Source organism: Dermacentor variabilis, chromosome 3, assembly GCF_050947875.1.
Source record: "Dermacentor variabilis isolate Ectoservices chromosome 3, ASM5094787v1, whole genome shotgun sequence".
In the NCBI taxonomy this organism is placed as follows: domain Eukaryota; kingdom Metazoa; phylum Arthropoda; class Arachnida; order Ixodida; family Ixodidae; genus Dermacentor; species Dermacentor variabilis.
Window position 1 is genome coordinate 105,781,288 of NC_134570.1, and position 19,929 is coordinate 105,801,216.

The window sequence follows — 19,929 nt, forward strand, 5'->3', positions numbered from 1 at the left end:
CTCGGGCTTAGCAGCGAAGCATCAGAGCCCCTACGCCACCACGGCGGGTAACGCCAAAAAGGTTCATCTACACAGTGGTACTTAAACAGTGACTCAAACCCAGTGAGGCCTACCCAGTGGCCTCAAGGACACGTACCTGGTGGAACGTAGCCGGTGGCACATACACAGCGACCTAAAGAGCACATCGGCCCGCATTCTTCAACTGCACTATCTTCGGGATCGGCCCATGAAAACAGGCGGATACCGGCTACGTAGCCGTTTACAGAGGACTGGGCTGAACTCGACAAGAATGCTTCGCATTACAGTACCCCCGCCACACACCCGCGCTTCAGCGAGTGTCCCCCGACCGAAACGCGCTGCATTTCGACTCATTTGCCTCGCTTTTCTCGCAGCTTATTAAGAGAGACGCGGCGACCTCAGCGAGAGAGGCGCTGGATGCGTCCTCGCTGCGGTGCAACGAAGCGGCACGTCCGTAACCGACTTTTTTTCTTCTTCTTCTTCTTCCTCTCACGCGGGAGTCCATCTCGACGCGCAGCTGAAGTGAATGACAGATTGGGAGAAACAGAAAGGAAGGAAGCAAGAGCAAGAAGAAGCGTAAAGGACTCGGGTATAAACGCGAAGCACTGCGCACGCTCTTGCCTCCGGGAGAGAGGTCTGGCTGCCTTTACACGCACCCAACGGTGCGGACAAACTCGCAGAAGAGAAAGACAAACGCCAGAGACAGGCAGACATACACTCGCCAGGAGCGAAGCCGAGGGGATAAGAAAAGAGCGTGTGTCTTTGATGGAAAGAAGTCATCCGTCAGGCTTCAATTTCCTCGCAACGGATCGTCTCACGGGGCCGTGAAAGATGACCCTGTCAGCGGGGACAGGCGCCGAACGCGACGCCGCCGCCGATCGCACCTGCTTCGGGCTGGAGCGCGCGGGATGCGATTGAAGAACGCTGGCACTCACGCATGCGTGGCGTACGCACATACGAAAGTGCGCGCGCGCGCGTTATCACCCGGCCGCCCACCTCCTGCCAGGCGACTCCCGCCACCACCTCGTTTCCCACCTTGCGGTGCCTACACGTCGAGGGCGCTGCCGCACGCGCGAGGGGATGAAGCCGTGCGAAGGCGTCGAGGCGTCGGTGCGGCTTTTCACAGCTGCGCAGACAGCGAGACGAGCGTGAGCTGAGAGCGGAAAGGAAAAAAAAAAAAAAAAGAAGTTGCGGCGTTTGGACGGGAAGCGAGCTGGGGCATCGAAGCCTCGCGCGAAAAAGAAAGACATGGCGCGAAGAGACGCCTCTGCTTTGCATTTCTTCTTCGTTCTCATCGTTTATATCTTGTTTTGGTCACCCGACTGGGCCACGTGCATCATTTGTCTTTGGCGCCGTCGAGGAGGAAAGAGATGCGGCCGATTGTAACCGCTGCTGTCTATACGCGAGAGGAAGAACAACAGCACGCGGCTATTGTTTTCATCGCGATTCAATCGGCGCAGAAGTTGGCTGTTCGCAGCAGCCTTCGTTGGCAGCGCATGCTCATGTTGCTGAAATCGTCCTATAGGACGGCACTTTGTAAGCAGCTTTCCACAATCAGTTCGAGGGCGTTCACGTGTCGGTTTGTTATATGCTCTGTAATACGTCAGAGAGGCAGAATGCATTTTCGTCGTCGTCGTGGCTACCTAGGGAGTCCCCCCACGCCGCGTAATGTACGCGGTATGAATGAGAGAGTGTTCCGTAAACGAATTCAAATTTACGAAATTCCCGAACACCGCCTGTGCGGAGCAGCACTCGCCGCGCCATTTTGTGACGCTGACAAGGAAAATCTAATTCCAACGACCGCGTTCTACCCAAGTGCTGGTGCGGATGCCTCTAAATTGCGACAGTCGTTATAGAGTGTAGTCGACTTAGATCTGTTGTCCCGTCTGCAATGAAAATGATGCCCCAGGACGTACACGTTTGAATGGTTTATGGTTAAAGAAGTAGCCACAAGATGGCGCTACTAACACTGCTGCTGCAGTAGGTGTTTCCGGTTTATCGGCATGCCGTAAACTGTAATACGTTTTATATTATAAAATTTAGCCTCTCCCCACGTAGTTGTCACGTCGCAGCGTCACGACGTACTGTGAAATGTACTCGCCGACGTCTAGCTATGAAATAGCGGGTCCGTTTGCGTATTGCAGTTTACAGTACACCGGAACACCGGAGACACATGGACTGTAGCAGTATCAGCAGGAGCGCTCTTAGCGGCATCTTGTGGCAGCTTGCGTAACTACGAGGCATCAAAAAAAAAAACATCTGCGTTCATTTTGGGGGTTTGCTGTTGTTCCCATAGTAGATTTTCAGAATACGCTATGCCTTCAGGATGATGCTGCTGCGCTCGAAGGCTTTTCACCGGCAACTGAGTTGCACGCAGCACGTTGTTCCACTACTAGTCGCGCATGTTCTCTATGTTCAGCTCAACATCATGAGATGGCGCCACTAGTGCTGCTGGCTCTACGTCTCCTGCATTCTTATGCTCCGTAAATGGTAATACGGTACACGCAAAAGCTAAAAATCTGTTCGCAACATCGCTCCCAACCGATTGGGAGCCCGGTAGAAAGCGGTCAAATGTATCAAAATGTACGGGTAGCCAGCCCGCCCAGCATGCGGTTCTGTTGAAACGAAAGCCGAATATAATATTGTCTTTGCCCTCTGCCGTAGTGTGTTCTTCTTCAAGGAACTTTATACCTGGATAATAATAATAATAATAATAATAATAATAATAATAATAAGAAGAAGAAGAAGAAGAAGAAGAAGAAGAAGAAGAAGAAGAAGAAGAAGAAGACGAAGCAGAAGAAGACGAAGAAGAAGAAGAGGCGCCATCGGAAGAAACCCCGCTTCGTATTTGCAGTGTCCGTAATGCTGTATTTGTTCGAATAACACTGGCCTTGTTAAAAGCGAAGCTTTTCTTGGTGAACCTTGCCGGGTTTTCCTAACCGTGGGCGCTGCGTGGCTGTTCTCTAACCCAATAATCCAACCAATCACAGCGGAAGACGCGCGCAACATCACGGCCGCTGGGTACCTCGCACCACCACCAGATGACGCCCACCTCCGCGCATCTGTAAAGCCCCTTAAACTTCGTAAAGTAGTGCCACGCTTTGAAGAATGTCGCCTCCTCCTCGCGCGCTGTGGCCGAGGCCGACGCCGCGTCGCTATTGGCCTAATAGCATCACGTGGGCCCTCGCGCCGTGCATCAGCGCCATTGTTGCTCGAGAAGCGTCTACGGAGCGGCGAGGATCGCATGTTGGCGCCGTTGCCACGCGCGAGCATTGTAGGCGCCGCCACAGTCGAGGAGGGAGCACGAAAGAGAGGAGAAACGAGGAGGTGTGAAGGCGGAAGAGGAGATTGTCGCTACTTTACGAAGTTTAAGGGGTTTTACGCATCTGCGGTGGCCGCGGCGGCTGTGCGGAGGAACACAAACTCATGTTTAGACGCTTTATGCGGCGGAGGACGCCGTTGCTTTCCTTGCGCCATCACCAGATGGCGTTCGCCTCCGCGCATCTGCGGCAGCGGCGGCGCTGCACGTGAAAAGATAAAGAAACAAAACCAGAGAAACACAAACTCGTGTTTCGACTCTCAATATGCACTCACACAAAGCTTCGCTGCACGTCTATTCCAACTAATTCAATCTGCTGCATTAAAAAAAGATGACCGGAAACTCCTCAGCACAGTTCCATTACAGTCCAAGCGAGACAGAGGCTCACAGCAAGGTGTAGTCTGTAAGTAATTGACAGTCAATCAACTAGTTAATTTCCTATACGTAAAATACAGTAATTACTATCTGGGTCCTAATTCTTTAACTAACGGCCCGTCATGGGCCCATACATGAATGTCAGACAATGTACTGCGAATTGCCCAACACCCACCACAAGAAAGCATGACCATCTGCTGCACATACTAAACTGCACACAAGATCAAAGGGTCAAACGAAAAGTAAAACTAATGCATACACAAATACACGCTCACAAAGAACAAGCTACACTGCAGAGTTTTATGGAAGGCTAAGAAAGAACAAATTTCTTAGTGGCAGTAGTCGCGTTAGTTTATGGTCGAACAAGGGATGCCTCTGGAGCTAGCGTCAATAAGGGAGCGATCGAGGGGGCTGTGACGATTACATGTTCCTGTATATAGCCGTTGGCTCCAGAGTCATTCCTTCTTCGACCACCGTTGATCGCAAAAATATGGTAATAAAGTACATTCTTTGACCTGTCCCCTTAATTCCCAGCAGCAGTGATCATTCGGAGAGCGAATAGAGCTCCCCGTCGGGAGACCAAAAAGTAGGTAAAGCCGGGCAGTTTTCTCCATTTCTCAACATATTTCGTTTTCTCAACGTAAGTAGATACATGAAAGAAGAAAAAAAAGCTAACGAAATAGCGGGCGGTAAGGGTGTATAAACATGTATGTCTACCGCGTGTGCGCGTATTACCACTCGCACGGCTCTCGATTCTCGCTCCCCACGCTGGGCAATAAACATCTCTCTCGCCGTGCTTCCGCTGCCCGCCCCGTGGAGGGGTGGTCGGGGTCGCTCGTCAGCGCCCGCGAGCTTACGGGCCACCAAAGAGTCACGGAGCATTAGTGCCCGTAGAGTGAGCGCATGCGCTGTGCAGGCGGCAAGCGGTGTCTTTCTTCGAGGGAAGCGGGCAATGGTGCGCGAATTCCGCAACGGCCCCCTTTACAAACTACATCCGACTCTCCGGGTGGTCCCTCTTTGCCCCCGCTGGCAGTGGCGCCGCCGTCCGAGTGGTCCGCGACGCTCGGCCTGCACGAAGATGCGCCGATGGAGGCGGCAGCAAGACACGACGACGTGTGTGTGCAGAGAGCACCGTCATCGGGACACGGCCTACTTAACAGCAGTCGTCCCTCCCAGCTTCGATCCCACACGTCTCAAAAGCCTCGGATCGCTTCCCACGAGACGTGTTTTGAGCAGCCGCTGAAGGTTGCAACCGTAACTGAGCCTCCACATTCGGTATATATGTATACCGTACCTAAAGGAAACGGTAAACGAGCCTATAGAGGCAGACAGAAACGAGTGCCAATTTGTGCGCGTTTAGTGCGTCTTTCTGTGTGCCCAATGGCATACTTTTGCCCAACGGGCGGTTGTCCTGAACCTCCTTAGGCCTATAGCGCGAAAACGAGGAGTGTGCGTGAGCTACTTTGTCGCCAGAAGAGGACTTCTTGATGGTCAGAAAGAGCTAGATCGCTTAACAGCTTGTGAGCGGAGTGGCAGCAGCTCCCGAAGGTGTGATTGCGAGTCTAAATTTTTTTTTTTGTATTGGTCGAAGGGCTCACGTGAAGATGGAAATTTGAAATTGCCAACAGGCGGACGAACATGGGAAGCCTGAGCCTGGAACGTCAGCGTTTCCACAAGGGGACTTGACGGGTTTTAATAGACACTGGAATAGACGATGGAAACCCAGCCTTGGAGTGTTTCCCTTGAATATCAACTCTGCCCGTAATCAGTCGCTTGCGTAATTTACTTTGGCGACCGCCAAAGAGGTGGACGTACCATATTGCTTCCTATCCGTTTGGCTTGTACGGTGTTTTCCGAAAGAGAATAGCAAAATTATATTATTGCGACTCCTCTTACTTTAATTTCTCATAAAGAATTACTGTTCCGGCAAAAGGTAAAAAAATGTATACACATTTAAACACCACCAACAACGACAACGGCGACCACGACCAAATGTCTCATGCAGGTCAGTTTCCGATTAAGAAACAGTCAATGTAGATTGCTTTTTTACGTCTAGTCAATGACTTTAGCCTTATTTTAGATCAGATTAGCGTGTCTGCATACTCATTTGCATCACTAAGTTTATTCGGGCATTGTATCAGAGCGAATTGGCCACAAATTTGGGCTCCACAACTACGCTTCCTGCTTGCTGTCGGTGCCGCTGTAGGTTCTCTCTCCAATCGCCGACAGTCGGAACACATGTAGCGCTGCCCATTTGGCAAGCGTGAAACTTCTCCCAGATGGATGAGGCTCCGTGGTTCCAGGTATAGCCGCTGGGCGGCGCTCTCCTTTGTACGCACGCGGTGCCCTTTGGGACCCCTCGCTAATTGGATCCGCACCAAGACCCGCGGAAGCTTGCATGGATAGGGGTCATTTGCGGCGACTCCTGCTGCAAGCTGCACATATATACGTTTACCCGCGGTGCGGCCGGAAGGGTGACAGATCGTACGACACCAGCGTTGTGACAGAGGACACGAGGCACGAGAGAGAGATGCCGCGGAACAGGAAGTACACTTCCGCGACCATATACATACTCGCGCAGCCGACAGCTATGTAGCGGTCGTATTACACGGTGGAAGTTAACAAGACTAACGCAAATTTTCACAGTCCGCGGGGCGCGGGACAGTTGCAGCGGTTTCTCCGAACCCTCCGACTTCTCGGTGGTCTTGTCGATCAATGCTGAGCATGGATGAAAGTGCGACAAGAAACATGAACTACGCCAAAGTGTCCCTGCAAGCGTAGTTACAGAAAATAAAAGCAACAACAGAGAACATCCGTTTTACAGTAGATTGAAGAAACTTCACACCCTTAAATATGCTGGTTTGTTTCATGGCTGACACCCTTGCTATTAAGGCTATAAAAATTTTCTTTAATATAACAGCGAGTCGATAGAAACGGTAGTTGAAAACTGTGCAATGGTTCGGACCTCCTGGTGCGTACGGCAATTTGGGACACGGGAGTTTGACAACGATACGCATAGAAGTTTATTTCGCGCAGTTTTAGTGTCGCCTGTCGCAGTTGCCGTCATGTTTACTTACCACAAAAGCAGCCAAAAAGGAAAACTTCATTTGTCCTCATCAATGATTTGATATTACATCTTGCGTGTGAGGGTATTAGCCTGGGACAATACCAAGCACCCTTTATACGCCTATGAGGGTGTTAAAAAAAGGTTCAGTGTGATATAACGTCTACGACACGTGTCGGAAGGGTGAAGGAGACAACGCTGTACCTAGTTATTCATTGTGCATGATGGTTGTGCAAGCGAACGAGCGGAACAGAGAAAACAAGACAAACGCTTTCTGTATCAACGGAATATTACTCGTCCAGGAAAACGCTCAAATATCAACGCGACAATATCAGAAGAAACGAGATCGCCTCGAGGCGATGAGAACAAAAAGATAGCTCGTTTGTTTGTTCTTCTGACCGTCTATACGCACTTGAAGCCGTATACATAATCGCACCGCAAAGTTCAAATCGTTAATATTGTGACAGATGCGAGATGTAGGCGAAGGATATATTTACAAAATATTCACAAAGACAGCTATGGCAAGAGAAGATGTCCGATCCGGCCCACGTGCAAGCGACTTCATCCTCGTCTCCAACGCTATATAACATCCGTATAACATCACCCTCTGCTACCAAGGTGAGGAGCTAGAAGAGCCATAAGGCTTCAGCCGGAAAACGTGAACATCATCAGTTGGTAGCGAGGAGGCCCAAGAAGCGTGGTCCAGGGGTACAATCTCGTAATTGACGTCAGCGACTTGACGCAGTGTACCTTGTAGGGCGTGGTGTAACGTGGGAGGAGCTTCTCTGATGTGCCAACGCGCAGGCATGGCGACCATAGGAGGACCAGAGAGCCAGGCATGAAGTGCACACTTCTGTGTCGGCTGTGGTAAAGGGCTTTCTTATGAGTCCTGCGAAGCACACAGTCGATCGTGGGCAAGTTGACGAGCTGCACGGGTTCGACCAACGATGTCACTGGCGTATTCGTTAGGCGTGTGAGGAGCCGACGGAAGGAAAGTCACGAATGGCAATGCAGGATGTCGGCCAAACAGTAAATAAAACGGGCAATATGCAGCGGCGTCATGCCATGACGAATTGCACACGAAGGTAACAAATGGCGACGTGCTGTCCCAGTCACGGTGATGAGGTGAAACATGCATGGCCAGCATTCGAGTTACCTAGCGTTCGGTTCTGGCGCTCGGTTAGTCCATTCGTCTGTGGTTGATAAGCGGTGGTGCGCTTATGTTCAGTGGAGCAGGTATGAAGGAGGTCATCTACCACTCATGAGATGCAGTGCCTCCCGCGATCGGTGATGAGCTGCCGAGGGGCGCCATGATGTAGAATTACGTCGTGGAGGAGAAATCAGCGACGTCTGTGGAACAGCTTGTCGGCAATGCCTGGGTGATTGCGAAGCGCGTGCCGTAATCTGTGGCGACCGCGACCCACTTATTTCCCTATATGGCCGTAGGGAATGGGGCCTAGAAGGTCAAGGCCGACCCCGAAAGATGGCTCTGCAAGGATATCAATCGGTTGTAGCTGGCGTGCAGGCAGCGCTGAAGGGCGCTTGCGGCGTTGGCAGCGTTCACAAGCAGCGACGTATACCGGCGCACAGAACGGTACATGCCGGGCCAGAATAACCGTACGTCGGGTGCGGACGTATGTACGCGAGACACCTATAGGTGACCGGTAGTTGCTACGTCGTGAACCTGATGAAGAAGGCTGGAGGGTAAATGGCGAGGTAGGACACGCAGAAGCTTTGGACCATCAGCTGAGATTACGACGATACAGAACGTTGTCGTGTAGCTCAAACAGGCGAACAGAATGGTCTAGTGATGGAGTGTTTAGAAGTCGATGATGGAGCGGTAAAGAAGCGTCTAGTCGCTATTCGGTGGGGATATTATCCAAAGCAAGGATGGACAGTGCGCAGGCGTCTGAATCAGGGTCAATGAGGTCGGAAGCATCGACAGGGCGGCGTGACAAGCAATCTGCGTCTTGGCGCAATCGTGCAGATTTGTAGTGCACAACAAAGGAGTATTCTTGGAGCCGTTGCGCCAAGCGGTCGAGACATCCAGATGGATACTTCAGCGACGAGAGCCAGCAGAGGGCATAATGGTCTGTAATCACAGAAAAAGTGAGGTCAAACAAGTAAGGTCTACATTTGGTGAATGTCCACGCTAAAGCCAGGCACTCGCGTTTAGTGATGGAAAAGTTTCGTTCGGACGATAAAAGAAGGCGACTGGCGTAGGCGATGACAAGTTCCTTAAGCCGTGCTGTTTTTGGCCAAGGACAGCCCACGATTCCATGACCACTGGCATCGTTGCGAAGTTCTGTAGGCGATAAGGGGTCGAAGTGGACCAGTATTGGTGGTGTAGTCAGTAGACGTATGAGGGCGGAAGACGAAGCTGCTTGCCTAGGTCCCCACACGAAAGGAACGTCCTCCTTCAAGGGTTCAGTGAGAGCGCGGGCGACGTCCACGAAGTTTCGGACAAAGCGACGAAAGTAGGAAGATAATCCTACGAAACTCCGGACGTCTTTAGCTGAGTACGGCACGGGAAATTGTTGCACTGCTCGCACCTTGTCGGGGTCTGGTTGAACACCGGCAGCACTGACAAGGTGACCGAGCATAGTTATTTGGCGTCGCCCGAAACGGCACTTGGCAGAGTTCAGCTAAAGATTAGCTCGGCAGAAGATGGCAAGAACGGTCGATAAACGGCTGAGGTGTTTGTCAAATGTAGGCGAGTAGACAATGACATCGTCTAAACAGATGGACCACTTATATCCCCGCAGCAAAGAGTCGATCACACGTTCCAAAGTTGCTGGGGCATTACACAGTCGGAACGGCATGACCTTGAGTTACTACAGGCCATCTGACGTAATAAATGCAGTTCTTTCGTGTTCTATAGGGTCGCGTGAAATCTGCCAATAGCCGGACCAAAGGTCGCTTGACGAAAGATATTAGGCTACATGAAGGCAGTCGAGGGCGTCATCGATGCGAGGCAGAAGGTAGATGACTTTATGGATTACTTTGTTTAAACTCGGATAACCAAGGCAGAGTGCCAGCTGACGTCCTTCTTTTTGACGAGAACGGCAGGGCATGCAGGCCCACGGGCTAAACGAAGGTTCGATGATGTCTTTTGTAATAATTTTGTCGACTTCGTTCTGGATTACTTGACGTACATGATGGATATATGGATGCCGGCGTATAGGGTTAGCGTCACCAGTGTTGGTTCAATGAGTCACGACAGGCGTTTGGCCTAGAGGGCGGCCGTCAAAATCAAAGATGTCACGATAGGACGCCAGAACGCGGTATAAGCGTTATCAGCGTTATAATATCAGCGTGTCACTAAAAGCAAAGGAGGTCTCGGACACGCTTTTATATTGCCGCCGTATATCGCGAGCTGATAATTGTTTCACATGATCTACACCAGTTCACTTCGTCACTTACCTGATATCCTACCATCCTCACGCATATCGCTTTGCACAGAAAACGCTCGTGTACTTAAATTTAGGTGCACGTTAGAGAGCCCCAGGTAGTCAAAATTAATCCAGAGTCCCCCGATATACAGCGTGCCTGGTAGTTAGATGCCGATTTTGGCACGTAATAGAGACCAATTTCAATTTCAGTTTTAAGCTTCGCAAGAACTTTGACTTAGCCACAGCACCTCCAAATAGAAAAACTATTTTGAAATCCATAACGTCACACCGACGTAACGACGCCGGGATTTCGGCCATTTGCCAAGAAATAAATCGAAATATAGCTTTGAAAAGAAATAATAAGCTTGCTCGGACTGTAAAGTAATTTTGAGTTTCTCCTTGGTGTCCTTTTAGCAGCGGCCTCATCGCCGTCCCCTGAAGAATTGAAGCGGTGTGTATGCGTGTGGAGAGCTTTCGCTCGGCAGTAACTCATGGCCATGAACAACTGCCCTATCTATATCTGTGGGTTGTAGCGCAGGTCTGTCACGTCGTAGGCGGGGCATGATAGAGGCCTGGAGCCTCGAGGGCCGCGGGAGAGAGATAGCGGGAGAGAGCGATATTTGGTGTGAGATTTTAGGCTGCCCGCAGTGTAATAATATGTGGCTCGCAAGTTCACCTCAGTATTGGCTGCAATTGGCGAACGTTCTCTTACCGTTCTCAAAAAGCGCTGCAGTGACCCCCTTTAATATGATCTTGGGTTGTAGCGCAAAGTGACACAGACTCGACCAACTTTCTATCCTTTTGCCTTACGATTCTTTAATAGCGCCACTGAGCCGTCGTAAAAAAAAAAAAAAAGCGTTGTGAGAATTATGTAAGCCAATGAGATGTCTGTGAGAAAAAGTGGATTTAAGTGGCTACAAATGGCGCTGTTTGCGCCGTCAAATTCTACAGCTTGTGAAGCGACGCGCAGGTTGGAAAAGAAACCTGCAATGAATCGCACATTCTTACTATGAGGTTTCTTTTTCCTATAGCTGTTCCTGTCTTTAGTATAAGACGCACAATGCCCATATGGTATCATACTATCCTTCTTGCGGACCCATTCTCTTGCTTCTCAGACAAATCGCCGAGTTTCACCATACATCTAGGAGTCCCTCGACCTTTTTTTTTTCTTTCTAATGTCTAGGCTAGTTCCCGTTCCTACTTCGCTATTGTTTCAGCCTTGTAATTCGCGACGAGAACCGTGTGTGCTTGACCATAGTGCGATCACCATCAGCGCGCCAGGAATCATCACGCACGACCGTCATCGGCTCGTGGAAGCTCGCGAGAGCACACGCTCCCAGCGAGTCCTCCGTACCCGGCAGCCACGTACGTGTAATTTTGGCGACCGCACCAGCGACTCCCACCATGTGGATCACGCACGTGCGAACGCACGCACAAAACACCTTCGACTGCCATTCGCGTCGTTTCGCGCGAGCATTCCGTGCGCATTTTCTGCGCCCACAGCGGAGCAGCTGTTCAAAAGTCCTTCCCGAAGCACGAGAAAGATGCCCGACGGTATAAATGTATACACAGGGGAGACACACGGCAAAGTTCGAACCAATCCTCACGCGAGCGCATTTCCGAAGTGCTCGCATGCGAATGGGGAAATCATGACTAACCTCCGCAAAACGCAATTAGGAACCGCGCCTAGCCGGTACTTTTCTCAAGTGCCCCTGCCAGACCCGAACGAAGCCCTTCTGCGGTGACGAGGTGTGTTGCAGCTGCCGTTACTGCTTGCTGCTGCTGCAGCCGATGTACACCAACTGCGGAGGCGGTACGATTAGGCTGTCCGTGCCGTGCTGCAAAGCGTTCCGTGTCTTCTCCTTCGTCGTATCCTTCTTTCTTTTTCAGATTTTTTTTATTTCGCGGGTCCGTAGAGTTGAAGGAGGAGGAGAAGCGTGTCACGGCGCGTCTGCCGAGACCGCGTGTTACGATGGCAGTTGGCAGTGGTGATGGTGCCTGCTACAGGGGCTCAGTGACTAGCGGTAACCACAGGCTGGACATCCCGGAAGCCCCACCCCTCGAATCGTAACGGATATGCGTCGTCGTCGTCGTTGCTTCGTGCGCGAACACGCACGCACACGTGCGCACATACTATACAGGGTAAAGTATAACTGCTGGGGCGCAGAAAAAAAAAGAAAAGAAAGTATGTGCGCGAGGATTATAAGCAACAAGGGAGGAGCTGGGAAAGGGGGAGGGGGGGTTCACTTTCTTGCCAATCGTACATATACGTGCGCGTTTTGTTCGGGACATACAGACCAAAGCGGAAAGGACGGACGGGCGACGAAACGGTGGCACCCTCTCTGTATTCCGGGAGGCTGCGTGCCCTATCATCACCGTGCGCGTAATGACAGCTGCTGGCCGCGTCTCTGCCCTCGCGCCGTTTGCCTTCACCTCCTCCGATATCTTTGCTGCTCGACGAGCGCGCACGCGCGCGCGCCGCGGCGAGCAACCTTCGACTGCCCGTTCACGCGACGAGCGTGTCTCCCCAATTTCCTTTTTCTTTCTTTGTTTGATGGAATTACGTGAACCTACCGCCTTTGACGCTGTACTGCCACCGTTAGACTCAACCCGAACACGCATGAGTACACTCCTCTGATGGTCTCACTCGGCAAATGCTATACACTGTGAGAAGCAAACGTCGATAATTTAGTGCGATGGAAGGAACAAGCTGAAACGTTTGCAGGGCACCGTCATCCCGGTAAACAATGTACGTGTGCCCGTGTATAGTAGAATGGAGTGGGCTGTAAAGGCGTGCTATAGGTTCGTTCTGACACCGGTTGCATTCCTGCCAGAACATTTGCTGTATACAGCGGCGGTCACGATGATGTCGGTGTGGTTACTGCCTCTTAATAGGTCGGCTAAGAACGCGACCTCACAGAGCATGCAGGAGAAGAAAAAACAAACGCGAAGTAAACAGGAATGTCCTTTGTGTCCGCGCTAGCACTAATAATGTGGATGTATTACTACACAACTGAACCTGACTTTTATAGTCACTGCAAAGTGCAGTTTTTCACCGTAGCTGTTAGCTCGTCCGTTCGTTGGTTTTCCTTTAGTGACGGCGCATACCCACTGTAAAGGATTCGCGAAAAACTCAAACTGCATTAGAAAAGAGGTCTACTTTCTATTAAAACAACTGTAATGTTGCTGTAAGGGTCCCTTCGTTGTCGACGTCCGTGTGCAGCGGTACCGTGTTTTCATTTAGGTGGCCGTAGCCAAGCCGAGCGCTTGCGGTATACAGCATTACGACTTGGCCACTCCACGGACACTATAACACACGGAATAATACAGAGCCTAAGGAGTTCGCGCTGACGGAAGCTGCTATTATAGGCTGACGCCATGCTCTTCGGTTTATCTATGAAGCAGCACCAAGGTCAAACAATTCAAGCGATGCTAGCCGTAAAATTTGTACGGCCGGAGGGAGACAGCAGAACAAGATAATTCTGTCTCCCCCCCTCTGCGAACGGGGTGCGCGATGCATATCCGCAATAAACGTTGTGTTCTTACCCGTAGTAGACTGTTCCGCATGTACCTGCAAACGTTTATTCCAACTGATGCTGCATGAGAAAGTACAAGGCTTACTGCGCAAGATATCGTGCCGGAGCCTATGCTACACCACAAAGAACAAGCGCCTGAAGAACTATGATTGGCTGACGCGCTATGATTCGCTGACGCTTGACAGCTGATCTGCAAAACAGCACCGAGCTGAAACAATTTAAATTATGCCAGTGGTAAACAGGGAAAGACATGCAGGGCAGGGAATTAAAGAAACAGCTCTGTCTCTCCACTTCCCCACCGGAGACCTATATGCCACGTATACATGAAGTACTATAGCAGGATGACATTCATAGCCTATACTGTGACCACATGACATGCTCGAACAATGGAACAGCGCGAGCTGCTGGAAAATAAACCATTATCTCTTTTTTACTTGCTTGAAATGTTGAAGTGCCCGAGCACCATTACATTCTGTAAACTGTATGTTTCGCACAAAACGCCCTTCTTGCACTCTGAATTCAATGAAAGCGTGCATTCTGATGAGTACACCAATAGTGGAAATTTTTAGCAAATGTATGGGATCACGAAGGGTGCTTCGACATCCAATCCGCCCTCAAGGGTGTTATTTTTCCTAATCTGTGGGTTCTTTGGAAGGAAGGAGGTTAGCGTGTGCTATCTTTGGGTAGGCTAATTTTAGAACTCCCTGTTGTGAGGAATTCAGCGCTGTTACGTAAGAGAAGTCGCGTGGATTGCTTCCCCCGTGTTCGTCGTCTCTCTCGAGGAATAGAGCAAAACAATATTTGCTGTAATATCGTCCGGCGGCCCGAGATTCGAACCGCTCACCATGTGGCATGCCCAGGTTCACCAACACAACTTGCTCCACTGTGCCATCGCCATACGTATGTCGATTTTCTTGCGGCCCAACGGATCTTTTTGTATAACGTACAGATCTGCAGATAGCACTGCACATTTCTCGAGTTTTATATAACGGAGTTAAATTAGTCATTTTTATTCTAACTTTCTCAACGGCGTTAGACGTATACAGTGACACACGGATGTCCTGTGTATGAAGTGCATATGTGACTCGTAAAATAGGCCTAGTTCTCGTTTTAAACTAGACATGCTCTAGTCAGTAAAAGTCACGTTGGATACATGACCTGATAGTCGTCCGTGACAACCCCCCTGTAACGTATCGCACAAAAATTAGCACATATAAACAAATGCGCTTGGGCTGTATACAATTTGCAGGTACGCTTCATGTTTATTTTGTACCGTTGTACCCTTTGCACACATTCATTTGTTTCCGCCTATGCTCCCCCGTGCCATGCCTTTTTTGTTTTTCATTATTAACTATACGCTTTGCAGCTCGAGAGAGAGAGAGAGAGAGAGAGAGAGAGAGCTCCACATTTAAAAGCAGAGAGGTTTGAGTATTCACATGCGTGCTACTCTGCAAAGCAGGGGAACAGGGCGGACTAAGATAAAAAAATAAAGAGCTATCTTCTATGGTTATAAAATCAGGGTTCATACGAGATCGAATAGCTTCGCAGATCGGTTGTGAAAGAATTTCGTACACTCTGTTTACAGGGTGTGCGTGTGCGTGTGTGTGTGTGTGTGTGTGTGTGCGTGTGTGTGTGTGCGTGTGTGTGTGTGTGTGTGTGTGTGTGTGTGTGTGTGTGTGTGTGTGTGTGTGTGTGTGTGTGTGTGTGTGTGTGTGTGTGTGTGTGTGTGTGTGTGTGTGTGTGTGTGTGTGTGTGTGTGTGTGTGTGTGTGTGTGTGTGTGTTCCCAATTACCTGTGTAGGGGGTATTCAGTGCATTCATGAAGCTATTTAGAGTATTTCACATGAAATATATGCCGATGTTGCAGCAGGATGCGAGCAGTGATAAATGTGAAGAACAAGTTCTTCTAAACCATTTCCATTTTACTTGACGTTTTCTCACCCGCTGCTGGCCAAACAAATGAAATTTCATGAACGTCACGACAGCGTTTCTCCGATAAATCATGCTCTTACTAAGCATATAGTCTGCGTCTGAGTTACCTGGTGTTTTATTGAACCGCTATATTTATTCCCCGCCTTTATTTTTAGACTTCGTAGTTACTGCAGCTCACTTTTTGATAGTTGGGATAAATGGCGACTCAGTAACCTGTATTCCCAGAACCCCATCATTTTCATTTAGAAGACAGCGACGGTATTAGCGGCGCAGACAAAAACAAACGCAAAAAAAAAAGAAAGAAGAATGAAAACTATTGAAATGCTTGACGAGGGGTCTGTGCGTTCCGCACTCAACAGGTTTCCTCTCCTTGTACTTCTCAAGGAAACAAACAGCTTCGTCACTGCGCATACTTCCTGTTTACATGCAGGCGCGGGCGCCTCTCTCACGGCGGAAATGACGGCACACCTGGTTAAGAAGACAGACAGCCCCGGGAGCGGCCAGCGTGTAGATACGTACCTTCCAGTACTAAGCAGCCACAGGGAGGGGAAGCCGTGAGGCACGTCTGCTCGGGCGCGCGCGGCCCACATTGCAGGGCGTACTCGCACGACTCGTACGCGCACTACGCGCAGGGGGCTTCCCTTGAGCAAACACACGCCCGCCTCTGCCATTAGGGGCGAACAAAAAGACCTCTACTCCCGGTGGTGCCCCTCTCTCTTGGGGCAGCCGAAATTTCATCAGAGCCAGCACGCCCCGCAGGTAGACTTGATGGAGGGGGCCTGCTCCGAGGAAGCAAAATGGGCGCCTGCGCTAACGACTCTCCGCTACGCCAGATGGCACTCCGTCTATCTGCCTCTCTCTCTGTTCGACGATCGCGCTGCCCTCCTTCAAGTGCGGTGTCTCGCCTTCGCGGCGTTGCCCTATTCTTTTCTGCCAAAGTTCCCCGAACGGGGGCGAAACTTGTCGCCACAGGTGTCAGAGCGACGGCAGCGACGCCTGGCGCCTCAAGTGAGAACCTTGCGCCTCGGGCGCACGCGTTGTTTTGCGCCGTCTGCTTTCGGCTTGCGGGTGCATGGAACGATCGCGGATTCAGCCGAGGCTGGCATTGGGCGCGAGCGCGTTGCGTATACGTTGCGTGATTTCTCGATGGTGACGCGGCGCCGACTTCCCCCTGGCTTCCTGTATAGTAATTGAGAAATGCGCAGACTGACCAGGCCGTGAGCGTGCGCGAAAGGAAAGATTTATGCGGCGTGGTTTAGCCGTAATTGGTCTTGGCACACATTAAACCGACTGTGTACAGCGCACGCCAGGTCGCGTTAGCGGTGCCGCAAGGCCATTGTCGAAAAGCGATTACTGCAATTTCGCGTGCGTTCTGACAGAAAGAAAAAAAAAAACGATCCGAAGGTGATGAAACCCGGACTTCGTATAATTGAACGCTTCGTTGTTTCTCGAAGACTGGGGAAGGAGCCAAGGCGCCGTATGGTGGCTCCACCAACCGGCGACGGATTGTGTTACTGCACCCTCGTCGCGTCCAGTCGGTCTTGGATTTCGTATCTGCAATGTGGTGATAGTCCGAACATAATACAATTCAGAAGGCTAACTTAGGGTTGTCGACAAATTCCTTACTGCTGAACTTTTTTAGTATTATTCAAAATGCGTTTGTTTGTACAGCGGAACTGTCTTGTAACCGCAGGAGGTTGGTTTGAAGCTACAAGGTTGGTGGTATAATTTTCGCACTTTTTTACGTGTCTCGTATATTTTAATTATCAGTCCGCACGTAAGCATGCGTGAATGTGAACGCCTGATGGTATCAGCGTTAACCTAGTGCTCTGCGATCAGAGGAAGTGAGAGAGAAAAATGATGGATAGAAAGGCAGGAAGGTTAACCAGAAGTAGTTCAAGTTAGCTACCCTGCACGATAAAGAGAGGTAGGGAGATAGCCACGCGGCAATTGTGCACCGCCTCAATACGATAAACTACTGTCATTTGGTTACCGCGGCAGGGACAAATATGGGAGAATGCGAGTAATGATAATGCATAGCAAATCAGTGAACGATCAAAAAAATTCCTTAAGAGAATATACCGAATGTATCCTAAAAAAAATCTTTATGATTGTTAGAGCAGAATTCAAGTCCTTGAGCTGGACTGTTTGCACGAGAAATGGAAGGGCGTATCCAGTTCATCAAAAAATATTGCCAATTAGGTTTTAAATAATTACATTACGGTCCATATCGCAATACACGAAATTTATGTGGTCAATTAGTAAGCGCATATATCTGGAACGCACTATCAGCACGACACTGCAGTTTCGAGATATGCAACCCCAACGTGGGCGATGAAATATGTTGGCGCGCCAGTTATTTTTGTGCCTACGTGCGTGAAAAGGCATTTTGTTAAAAAAGAAAGTAGAACGTATAACAGCGCAATTTGCGGCATGCATGCTTGACGGCGCATATCTAGAAACCGGTACCATCCTCAGAATTCTTTCCAAGTGGATAAACTTTACAAGCTCACCGGCTAGAATTTGTAAATTGCGCTATACGTGCCGTCAAGTAATTAGTTAAAAGCCTAATAATGAAGCTTCGTTAAATATTGAAATGTGCATTTAGATTTAATTGTGCGTGTAATGTCCGCCTATTCCAGCAATCCAGAACAATAATTAAAATTGTGCTCTCTGTCCCAGGCAATTTAAAGAAATAAAATTATTTTATTAAAAGTCAAAAACAAGAGCAACCAGTGCATATTCTAGGCGGAACTACTCCATGCACTAATTTTCACTGTTTCCCATAGCAGAGGCATGTAGAATCAGCATCAAAAGTTTGCGGGAGGCGGGTTCCACGAAGACGAGACTTATTTCCGCCCAGATTTAGCTTGCGGCTGCATGCAACAGTATACATCTATATTTTGGCGCCGTACACTATACAGCACATGAAATTTGAGCTGCGTTTATAGGCTCAGGAAATGTACAGCTATTACGTGGATCTCGCACCCCGTAAGCTTTCGACGCCGACTGTACGTGTATAAAGCCATGCGAACGAAACTCGGTGCATAACAGAGAAGTACCCGCCGTGATTGCGCAGTGGATATATGGTGTTGGGCTGCTGAGCACGAGGTCGCGGGATCGAATCCCGGCCACGGCTGCCGCATTTAGATGGGGCGAAATGCGAAAACACCCGTGTGCTTAGGTTTAGGTGCACGTTAAAGGACCCCAGGTGGAAGTTTTGGGAGTCCTCCACTACGGCGTGCCTCATAATCAGAAAGTAGTTTTGGCACGTAACACCCCATAATTTAATTTTTTTAACAGAGAAGTGAAAAGAGCCGCGACTGCCGGCTTGCCGTTTTCTCGGTGTGCCCACTTGCCATGCACACTGATGCCTGGTGTAACCCTCAAAGTCGGATATCCATTCGCAGTGAGGCGCAGTTTCGTTAGTGAAGAGAAATCACATGCAGACTCCCAAACAACTAACAGTATATCCAGCTGAATATACTGCTTATTTGTTTATTTAAAACCTTCTTTTTAGAGCGAAACTTTCTTCGAATCACTCCGGCGTTTTTTTGTGTCCATTTCTTCTCCTATCCTCTATCGGATGTGCAGGTAGGTCCACACTGACGTCATATGGTCTTGCATCGGCTTGTACAGGTCTCAATTTGGGCCATACATCCTGCGCCGTTTCCCCACCCTTAACTCTCGTGAATGCGTAATCAGGCCGGGTCGACTGTTGGCGTTTGGCTAAAGACTGTGAGCTACACGTGTTCTTAGTTCACTCTTTGTACACGTGTTCTTGTTCAAGTTATTCATGACGCACGCAGTAGTAGAAAGTGATTTAAACCCGCCGAAATCGTCAGCGCGGGATCTCGCGTCAGTAGCAAGAGCAGTTGCGTTTCGCAAATAACTGGAAAAATCAGAAAGAGGGAGTTGACGTCATCGGACGTAAATAACAGAGACTGCAAAACACCCTTTCTCTCAATTGTGAAGGGCGCCCCCTCGGATGATCCAAAAAGCTGCGGAACAAGAAGGAAGGAAGCGACCCGAAACTGTTGACACGTTGTAATCTGTAAACGAAGCCTGCACATTGCACATATCATGTGTTGTGCTTCAATGTACCAGTCTCCAAAACTAAGATGGCTTCCCTTACAGGGAAACGCATCAGGGATGCATGTTCTCCCAAATTTCTTTCTTTCTTTTTTTTTTAATCTCTCCGCTCTTTTGCTTGCCCGTAGCTTCCTGGTAGCCCCGTGCGCTTGCTTTACTTGCAGCTTTCTTGCCAAAGAGACTGCCAAAACAAGCGTACGTT

The 19,929-nt window shown here is 49.7% G+C and overlaps 1 protein-coding gene across 2 annotated transcripts in view; it reads right to left on the reverse strand.

The window, feature by feature from the left end:
- Nucleotides 1–16,404, reverse strand: part of LOC142574082 (uncharacterized) — a 124,212-nt gene extending 107,808 nt beyond the window's left edge. For both annotated transcript variants that reach the window (XR_012826411.1, XM_075683252.1), the window contains exon 1: nucleotides 16,155–16,404. Coding sequence is in view for 1 of the 2 variants with exons in the window: in XM_075683252.1 (XP_075539367.1) it covers nucleotides 16,155–16,306 (152 nt within the window). In the remaining variant the exon portion in view is untranslated. The remainder of the gene's footprint in view (nucleotides 1–16,154) is intronic.
- Nucleotides 16,405–19,929: the final 3,525 nt, after the last annotated feature.